Source organism: Vigna unguiculata, chromosome 1 (assembly GCF_037176805.1).
Source record: "Vigna unguiculata cultivar grain cowpea cultivar isolate G323 ecotype 2 chromosome 1, ASM3717680v1, whole genome shotgun sequence".
Classification (NCBI taxonomy): domain Eukaryota; kingdom Viridiplantae; phylum Streptophyta; class Magnoliopsida; order Fabales; family Fabaceae; genus Vigna; species Vigna unguiculata.
The window spans coordinates 695,805-705,692 of record NC_140792.1 but is presented as its reverse complement, the minus strand read 5'-3'; the positions used below and the strand labels follow the sequence as shown (position 1 = coordinate 705,692).

Sequence of the window (9,888 nt, the reverse complement as noted above, 5' to 3'; positions counted from 1 at the left end):
ATATATATATATATATATATATTATAAATATATATAATATTTAACATGTTTGTATAATAACCGATGGAAGTTTCTTAAGAGGTATAAAATCAGAAAAGAAAAACATTAAATAAGACATGAAAGTAATGAAATGTAGTAATCTATAATTAATCTTAATTTATGGAAGAGAATATATATTAAAAAATGTGTTAACATCCTCCATGGTTGCAACATAGGTCCTAAAAGAAAACAAAAACAAGAATTTGGGTGTGTTATTATTATTGATTAAAAATAAAAATGAAAAAGAAAGAATTGAAAGGGAATGAATAAGTGTCTGAAAAGAGAATTAAAGATAGGATATGTTTGTGTGTCAAAGATTCCTTTGATTTTTGAGGTCCACCACCATTTCTCAATCATCTCTCTTTTTCTCTTCCACCTTCCCCACAAAGTCCTTATACCCTTTTGCTTTAACAACAGTGCTAATCATTTTTTCATTTTCCAAATTAACGACAATGCCATAATTAATTTTACCTTTTCAAAATTATTTATTTTTTCATTTATGCAATAAAAAAAATTGGATCTTTTTGTAACTATTCTCCTTCTCTTCTTCCTCTTTTTCCTCTTTCTTCAACAGCACAATCATTTCTATATTTTGGGACAATTATTTCTAAACACACAACAAAGCACAACACAACACAACACAGCCAGAGAGAGAGACAGAGACAACAAACAACTGATACCAACAACATCAGCATGGTGAGAAAACATAGTGGGATCAAATTCCATTAACCGAGAAAAGGAAAAAAAAAAAGAGAACCAACAAAAACCCATATAACTGGTTGGGTCGGGTTCGGGTTTATCGGATCCGTTTCTCTGGTTCCAACCGTTGATGTTGTTGCTGTCGCGGTGATTATAGTGGTCGGGGTTGTTCTCTTTCAGGAATCTCAATAATTCATTGTTTTCTAGGTAAACTCATTCATCATTCTCTCTCTTTTGTCTCTTTCTCTCCCTCTCTCTCCCTCTCTGCTTTTTAATTTTTTATTTTCTCTATTTTTTGTGTGTTTTTACCTCGTTTGTTTGATGATTTAAACGATTCTGAAACAATGTTGTTGTTCGTTGCGTTTGATGAATTGGGTCGTGTTTTGTCTGTTCGGATTGGGTTCCTTTTTGTCCCATTTGTGTTTTTTTTTTTTCTTGTTGGGAGGAGCGGAAGAAGAAAGAAAAATAGGATCTTTTTTTAATCTATAACTCCGAGACTTTGTCAAATGGTGAATGAGAAAAGTGGGGGGCATGGATTTTTGAAATTTTTATTGTTGAAAGCGTTGTCCTTGGTGATTCATGTTGGCAGGGTTGTCCTTTATTTTGTCAGCCAATTAAGCAAATTGCATATATGTCTGTAAACAAAATCATTTGCTTTTTTTCTTGTCATTTTTCGTTGCAGGAGCTGAAGGTGGGGTTTCTATGTTTTTGCCTTATTTTCAGAAAATTTTCTGTTTTCAGGTGAGGTGTTCCTGGGGTGAGGTCTGAATGGCTGGGATTGATGATAATGTTGCCCTTTCTGGCGATTGGGGTCTTGCTAGCCCAAGTCCAAGAACATTTTTCTCTAGAATGTTGGAGGAAGAAAATGTAACAAGATCAATCTCAGAGCATTCTGGGAGTGGTAGAACTGGGGAATTCTTTTCAGGACCACATGAGCCTAGTGAAACAGGAAAGGGAAACATGCAGGATGCAGCACAAGATGGAGATTCTGTAGCCCAATTGAGTTTTCAGACTGAGCAAAAGCCTAACTCCAGAGGTGGTCTTGTGGAAAGAATGGCTGCTAGAGCTGGATTTAATGCTCCTAGGTTGAACACTGAAGGCATTAGATCTACTGATCTTTCACTCAATTCTGACATTCAGTCTCCTTACTTGACCATCCCACCAGGTCTCAGTCCTACTACACTTTTAGATTCTCCAGTGTTCCTTGCAAATTCACTGGTGAGCTCTGTTTTTTTGTGCTGTTTTTTGTTTATCAAGTTTGTTTTTTATTCTTTCAAACCTCAAGAATATAGGATAGATCCTAGATTTGGCTGTTAGCATGCTACGCTACACTACAAAGCACACACTGTTATTTCTTCTGATGTCTGTGTCTTGTAGGATAGACAACAGTTTGCATGACTGTGTATTTAATTCCTCCATGTAGTACTTTTGTCTTAGTTTGGACAACCTGAGGATTCATACTATGTCATTTCTTCAACTTGTACAATGGTTTTGTTATGTGATCTCAAGTTTTCCTTTGGATGACCCTTTCTGTTTCACTTCCTGGAATTTTCATGTTTTCATTTTCTTCCTTTTGTTTCTTTTCTGTCCTTTCTTAAACTCCTCAAATTTCATTAGGGGCATGCTGTTTGTTTAATATGTTATATCTTTTCTGACATCATAATTTTGAAGTATACTCTGGAACAGCTTAAAAAAAATCATGTCCCATTGTGACTTTTTCGTTTTTCAATATACTTTTTGTGCAGTAGTTGGTGCATTCAGACATAGAGTTATATCTAAATATATGTTGGTACTTCCAACTTTGAAAAAAATGATGGGTAGGACCCTGTTGTCTTGGTAATGGTATGTGACTGTGCTTATTATTCGATTTGATTTTCATTTTATAGTGTTACTCACATTTTCTAACATGGAAATTATAAATTGCTTTGGTTCTTACTCCCATGCATGCTGTGAAATGAGGCACTTTTTTTATGTTCTTTCTACACAAATGGTGTCAAATTTAGATTTTAGAGTCTTGAGTTATCACTTTTCCTTTTACTTTATGCCAGATGGACCAATAGTGGTTATCTGCTGTTGTAGGAAATTGATACCTGGTTCTGTTGACGTTGTTCTGCTTCCTATTGAGCTATTAATTTATCTAATTTCAGGCACAGCCATCTCCAACAACTGGAAAGTTTCTGTTTATGTCAAATGGCAACATGCGGCACTCAGAATTATCATCTGATGCTCCAGAAAAATGTAAAAATAATGGCTTTGATGATATCTATACATCATCCTTTGCTTTCAAGCCTGCAACAGACTCAGGCTCCTCTTTCTATCATGGTGCTGGAAGAAAAGTAAGCACATTCTAATAACTTTTTTATTACCAACATTTATATACTATTTTCTGACAAAATTCCCATGTCATTAGCACACATTTTTATGCAATTATTGATATTTAGATTCAAATTAGATATAGTATGGAGTTGTATGTAGTGAGTTGACACTTGACAGTATGTCTTGGCAATGATATTTATATCTGTTTCTCCTTTTTGGTCATTTAGTCTGTCCTCTGTTTTGCAGATAAATCCAACTACACTTCCTCAACAATCCCATCCTGGTATTGAGGTTTCAGCTCAGTCAGAAAATTCTTTTCATTCTCAAAGTGTCGATGCTGTCAAAGTTCAAACTGAGAACAAAAATGGTCTTCATCTTCAGGCAGACTTTGCCGAATCGCCTCCTGAAAAGGATATTAAAATGTTTCGAGCTGATCAAAGGGCTTTTGATGCTGTTGGTGGTGGCATTGAACATTCTACCCCAGTTGAAGAGCATGGAGATGAAGAAGGAGATCAGAGAGGCAATGGAGATTCAGTGACTGGTGGCGTTGGGGGTGCACCATCTGATGATGGATATAACTGGAGAAAATATGGCCAAAAACAAGTGAAAGGCAGCGAGTACCCTCGAAGTTACTACAAGTGCACACATCCAAACTGTCAAGTTAAGAAGAAAGTAGAACGATCCCATGAAGGCCACATAACTGAGATCATCTACAAGGGAACACACAACCATCCAAAACCTCCTCCAAGTCGCCGATCAGGTATAGGTTCGGTTAACCCTCACACTGACATGCAAGTTGACAACCCTGAACATGTTGAACTACACAATGGTGGTGACGGTGACATCGGCTGGGGTAATGTGCAAAAGGGAAACATAGTTGGAGCTGCTAACTGGAAGCATGAAAACCTTGAAGCAACATCATCAGCGTCTATTGGCCCCGAGTACTGCAACCAGTCCACCAATTTGCAGACGCAAAATGGTGGTACTCTCAATGATTCAGGAGAGGCAGTTGATGCCTCGTCTACTTTTTCTAACGAAGAAGATGAAGATGATCAAGGCACTCATGGTAGTGTATCATTAGGTTATGATGGGGAAGGAGATGAATCAGAGTCTAAGAGAAGGTACTTACATACCATTAGCTTTTATTTTTCATTCAAAAACTGATATTTCTCTGTCTTACCTATTGAAATCAATGATCTATTTTCTCAGGAAACTGGAATCATATGCTGACCTGAGTGGAGCTACTAGAGCCATCCGTGAGCCTAGAGTTGTTGTACAAACTACCAGTGAGGTAGATATCCTCGATGATGGTTATCGGTGGCGCAAGTATGGACAAAAAGTTGTCAAAGGAAATCCCAACCCAAGGTGGTCATTCTACAACAGAACAATACATAATTTCTTTTGGGGTCAAAATCTGAATGTAGTTGTTTTTCTGCAGGAGTTACTACAAGTGCACAAATGCAGGCTGCACAGTAAGGAAACATGTGGAGAGAGCATCACACGATCTTAAATCCGTGATCACCACTTATGAGGGAAAGCACAACCATGATGTTCCTGCTGCTCGTGCCAGCAGCCATGTCAATGCTAACGCTTCCAATGCCAACCAAGCTTCCGGTGTTCTTCACAGCCATGTTCATAGACCTGAACCATCACAAGTACACAATGGCATGGGAAGGCTTGAGAGGCCGTCCCTAGGCTCGTTTAACCTACCCGGAAGACAGCAGCTAGCTCATTCGCATGGCTTCTCCTTCGGCATGAACCAACCGTTGCTATCAAATCTGGCAATGTCAGGGTTAGGCCACATGCAAGCCAAGCTCCCTGTCATGCCTGTTCATCCATTCTTGGCACAGCAACAACAGCAAAATCCTTCAAACGATTACGGTTTCATGATGCCAAAGGGAGAGCCAAATGTGGAGGCTATTCCTGAACATGTTGGTGGCCTTAACCTGCCAAATGGCTCATCAGTGTACCAAGAAATCATGAGTCGCATGCCCCTTGGACCTCACATGTAAAATTTCATTCCCTGATTCTTTCTTCAAAGAAAACACCAATGATTTTACATCTTATAACATACATATATATAATATATACATGTGTAATGCTCGGGCATACATAGGTGAACTTTTTCATTATTAGACTGTCATTATAATGTTTGACATTCTTCATCACATGTCAAAGGTATATGTTGGTTATTTTGCTGATTTATTGCATTCAACAAATCCAGGTCAAATTCAGAAACAGTGGCTATGACACACTGAGATTTTGTTTAATTGAGAATTATTCTTGATAGAAACTATGCTTATTAGATTCAACATCGACCAAGACACTTGATAGAATAATTTGATTATGTTTTGCAGTATCTTTGACAAATTATAACCATATTTGATTCACTGACATCACTCTTTTGTCTAAAGCGAGAAAAAAGTCTGCATTGTTATGACTTGTTTTGCATCTTGTTAGTAATAGAATAGTTTAACCTGAAAATTTAAAAAATGTAATTGAGATTCCTATTGTTGTTGAATATTTTGGTTTTAAATGTTTGAATATAATTAGTTTATGTTGTTTTTAGTCAAAATTCAATTACAAATCATGAGGGCCAATAACGTATGTTTCCACTGACAACATTTTCTATGGCAAGTTTTGTCAAACAAAATCTAACTTTCACCCATCGAATGTCCACAAAGGTATTTTAGTTTTCTTACCATACAATTTGGCTAAATTTCATTTTGATAATTCTGTGCCAATCTTCTGAAGTTACCCTTGAAGTACTTGTTGCCCCAAACACTAGCCTTTGAGTAGCTTGTGTTGTGATGCTTGTTTTGGCCTAAATCAAGATCCTTATAGTTGAAGTAGGAAGCTCTAGGAGATTTTGACACATAAGGAGTCATGTATTTGTAAATCATTTTAGCCCATTCTTCATGCTTCTTGGATGCTTCCTTGCTATTCACTTCCCACTTCACCAAGTACTGTATGTTATACAAGTTTCCCTTTCTGTGGGGAAATGGGGTTTCAGATTCTGAAGTTTCATTCATTCTACCACCATATGGATCCATTAACAGCATGGCTAATGTATCTTCCTCAGAAACAATTTTCCAAGCACCTTCTAGGCCAGTTTTTGGTATTGGCTCCTTTACAAAATCAGACTTGGCCTTGAAAGAGCTTTTATATGAGGTAGTTCTGTTGAGCAAGAGTTCTAAAGGGTCATCTTTGTTGAATCCACCAAAGAACAAAACTGATTGAATCCAACTCATCTCAGTGCAGTCTTTGCCCTGCAATCCCAGTTCTTGAAAACTCTCATTCATCAGTGGTATCAACCTCTCTATTCCTCCAAGGAAGAGAGAGTTGAAGGTTGCTTTAAATGTTTTTGATTTGTCACCACTATTCTGAGCAACTACTCTCTCTGATGAAAAGATCCTCATGCTGTTCATGTGCTGTGTATTGCCACCTGTGAATAACATTGTTGGCTCATTCCTCCAATGTTCTTTCAACATTGAACACTGTAACAATAGGTGGAACTCTGACCAACCTGATCTTCCATGCGAGGATGACTCCATAGCTGGTAGCACTACCTCCTCTTATGGCCCAGAAAACATCTTCTCCCATTGATTTTCTATCATGAATATTCCCATTTGCATCAATGATGTAAGCATCAACAACATGGTCTGCTGCCAGGCCATGTTTTCTCAACTTGACACCCTGTCCCCCTCCACTGATATGTCCACCTATCCCTACACTTGGACAGGTTCCTGCAGGAAAACCATGAACTTTACTAGCCTTTGAGATTTTGTAGTAAAGTTCACCCAATGATGCACTAGCCTGAACCCAAGCTGTTTCATCAGCAAGGTTAACTTGAATGGAACGCATGTTGATGAGATCAACCATCACAAATGGGTCCTTACTAAGGTATGATAGCCCTTCATAATCATGGCCACCACTTCTGATTCTAATCTGCAACCCAAGTTGTCTGCTGCATCTGATGCCTGCTTGAATTTCTATTTCATGGAAAGGTGTCAGAATGATAAGAGGCTTCCTAGAAGAATTCAACCATCTAGGATTCTGTTCCAATGATTCCAACACTGGTGTATACAGTGAGGAGGATGTGGTGAATATTATTTTTTCAATGGATTCAGAATTCCCATCAAGTTTTGTCATCAAGCATTCATTGAATTTCTTCTCAACCAAGGTAGAAGCGGCACATGAGATTGGCAGAAGTATCAGAAACACTGCAAGATAACTCATTTAACCTGAAAATAGATTAAAAATAGAATAGTTTAACCTGAAAATTTAAAAAAGGTAATTGAGATTCCTAGTGTTGAATATTTTGGTTTTAAATGTTTGAATATAATTAGTTTATGTTGTTTTTAGTTAAAATTCAATTACAAATCATGAGGGCCAACAACGTATGTTTCCACTGACAACATTTTCTAAGGCAAGTTTTGTCATTTCACCCATCGAAAGTCAACAAAGGTATTTTAGTTTTCCTACCATACAATTTGGCTAAATTTCATTTTGATAATTCTGCAATGACTAGAATTAATTTTGAAACATTTTCCACTTAAAGGGGGAATTGATTGATGTCAGGTACATATAAGTCAATTTTATATATGGGAAAATGTAAACCAATCTTACACAGTCATTGTATATTTTTTCCTAAACTTTGAAATTATGCAGAACTTGGCAGTATCATTTTCCAGTCTTCATCCTAAAATTCTGATTAAAGAATTCAGAATTCCCCACTAATTTGAACACACACAAACAATCACAGGAACTATGAGCTGTTTAGATACAAATTGAAAAACAAGAACAAGAAGCAACAAGAGAACAGAAACTGATAAAATCATGAAAAGTGTGAGTGTGAATTTGAATCTCACAAACCTAACTGAGGAGGTAGAGTTGTGGTCCATCCATGCATATAATGTGCATCATCATCGATTCCCTTCCCTATGAAAACTTCCAACTCCAACACCCCTCAACAAATTCTTACATCATGTCTGAATGCACCCACAATATTTGTAACAACATTCAATCAATGCAAGATCATCTTTCCAAAGTTGGTCAAAACAAAGTCTGAACCTCAAGTGTTCGTTTGCAGATTGGTCAATTAGTTGTGCCTTTCCAAAAACCAGATAAACCATGCATCCATTTCTAGCTGGCTAGAAGCTCCAACAATCTTACCTTCTTTTACATTTTCAAATAAAATGCAAGTTTTTTTTTTTTTTTTTTTTACCTCAACTTAATGTACTTTTAAATTGAATCTGTGAGAACATGTATAATATGTTAGAACCCAATAGTAAGAAAGAGGAGTTGGGAGTCCAAATTTTCTATCTTTTCTAACAAATGCAAAGTTTACTTTAGATAACTGAAGCAAGGACCTAAGAACAATTTTAAAGGGAGCTGCATAACTTATTTTGCTGTTATGCAGTTCATCTTAACCACAGTTTTTCATAAAACTTCATTTTCTTAGATCAACCATGGCTTTATTAGGAATTCATTCATATCAAACAAATTCTTATGCAAAACATCAAACTTTTCTGTTGACTTGAAATTAGTTAATCTAACACAGTAAATTGAAATTTCTGGTAAAATAATACAGGAGACTGCTTTTAAACTATGTATAACTATTATATCAAATGTGATAAAAGATAATATAAAACAGTTCAACCAGTTTTAAAACACTACTAATCAAATGATCAACCACAAGTTTGACAATGGTGTTAGGAAGTGAATGAAGTAAGTCAATGAGAGAATCAAGTTGCATCCCATCAACCAGATTTTACTTTCCGGAACACACTAAATCAATTTAAGAAATATTTTTCCAAATCACAGTTTTCCTACCTCTACTACCTGTGATGGGGTGCAAGAAGAAATTTGATGGGGGTGCTGGAAGAAATTTGAGGATTCAAAGTCTCAGATTTTAAATATGATATTTATCAACTAGAAAAAACCTCAAAGGATATTAAGTATAACTAACATTAAACCTGATAATAATTTAGCTATTTTAACAAACTAATGTAATCTTTGAAATATATGAAACGATTGTTGGAATACAAATCCAAGAGAGTTTAGAAGTTTAAAGTCTAAGAAGTGTGGAAAAGCCAAAAAAGTATATCTAAAAATGAAATACAATATTGAATAATAATTTTTAAAATATGATTATATTTATCAATAAATTAAAATGTTTAAAAGTTATGTTCATTAATATATGAAAATTTTGAAAAAAAAAATAGCATAAAAAATTGAAGAGTGTGTGAGAGTTGAGAAGGCCAAAATATTAAAAACATAGAAAAGGAGAAAGCTAATGTTGTAAAGTTGAAAAAAGTTTAGATTAATATTATTGAACGTATGAATATATTTATTAATAAACTGAAATGCTTGAAAATAGTATTTATAATCATATAAAAAGTTTTAAATGATAAAAGTAAAAACAAGAGGAAATATAATAAATATTGACACATATATTTTTAGTATAATAAAAGAAATTACCATCTTAATAGAAAAAAATTATGAAGTTTTTGTCTTTAACAATTAATGTAGATAGTTATTAAAAGAAAATTAACATGCTAACATGTGTTTATCTTTGAAGTAATTAATATCGATTTTAAGTGAGAGCTCAGGCGACGTGCCCCTATTTTGAGTGAGAGCTCATCTCGCTCAGGCGAGGAGGTCTCGCCTAAGCGAGAGGACGGGAAGGCCCTGTTCCGACTTTTCGAGCTCTCGCCTAGGCAAAAGGAGCTCGCCTGAGTGAGAGAATCCTCTTGCCTGAGCGAGACCTTTTTACCTGAGCGAGGAGCTGGGTGAGAGTAGGTATTGTTATGTTTTCTGCTATGTTCTTTT

At 35.9% G+C, this 9,888-nt stretch overlaps 1 protein-coding gene and 1 pseudogene across 3 annotated transcripts; one reads left to right on the top strand and one right to left on the bottom strand.

The window, feature by feature from the left end:
* Positions 1 to 401: 401 nt before the first annotated feature.
* WRKY2 (WRKY DNA-binding protein 2) lies at positions 402 to 5,255 on the top strand. 3 transcript variants are annotated; one of them, XM_028069571.2, is made up of 6 exons: positions 402 to 945; positions 1,480 to 1,956; positions 2,886 to 3,074; positions 3,301 to 4,175; positions 4,264 to 4,419; positions 4,493 to 5,255. In XM_028069571.2, the coding sequence occupies exons 2-6, from the start codon at positions 1,507 to 1,509 to the stop codon at positions 5,064 to 5,066; spliced, it is 2,244 nt and encodes a 747-aa protein (XP_027925372.2). In that variant the 5' UTR covers positions 402 to 945; positions 1,480 to 1,506; the 3' UTR covers positions 5,067 to 5,255. The 3 variants fall into 3 exon arrangements, with proteins under 3 accessions (XP_027925372.2, XP_027925381.2, XP_027925388.2); XM_028069580.2 differs by having other exon boundaries at positions 620 to 945; positions 1,421 to 1,956; XM_028069587.2 differs by lacking the exon at positions 402 to 945 and adding an exon at positions 977 to 1,371.
* Positions 5,256 to 5,768: 513 nt separating this feature from the next.
* LOC114182685 (berberine bridge enzyme-like 22 pseudogene) lies at positions 5,769 to 7,366 on the bottom strand (annotated as a pseudogene).
* Positions 7,367 to 9,888: the final 2,522 nt, after the last annotated feature.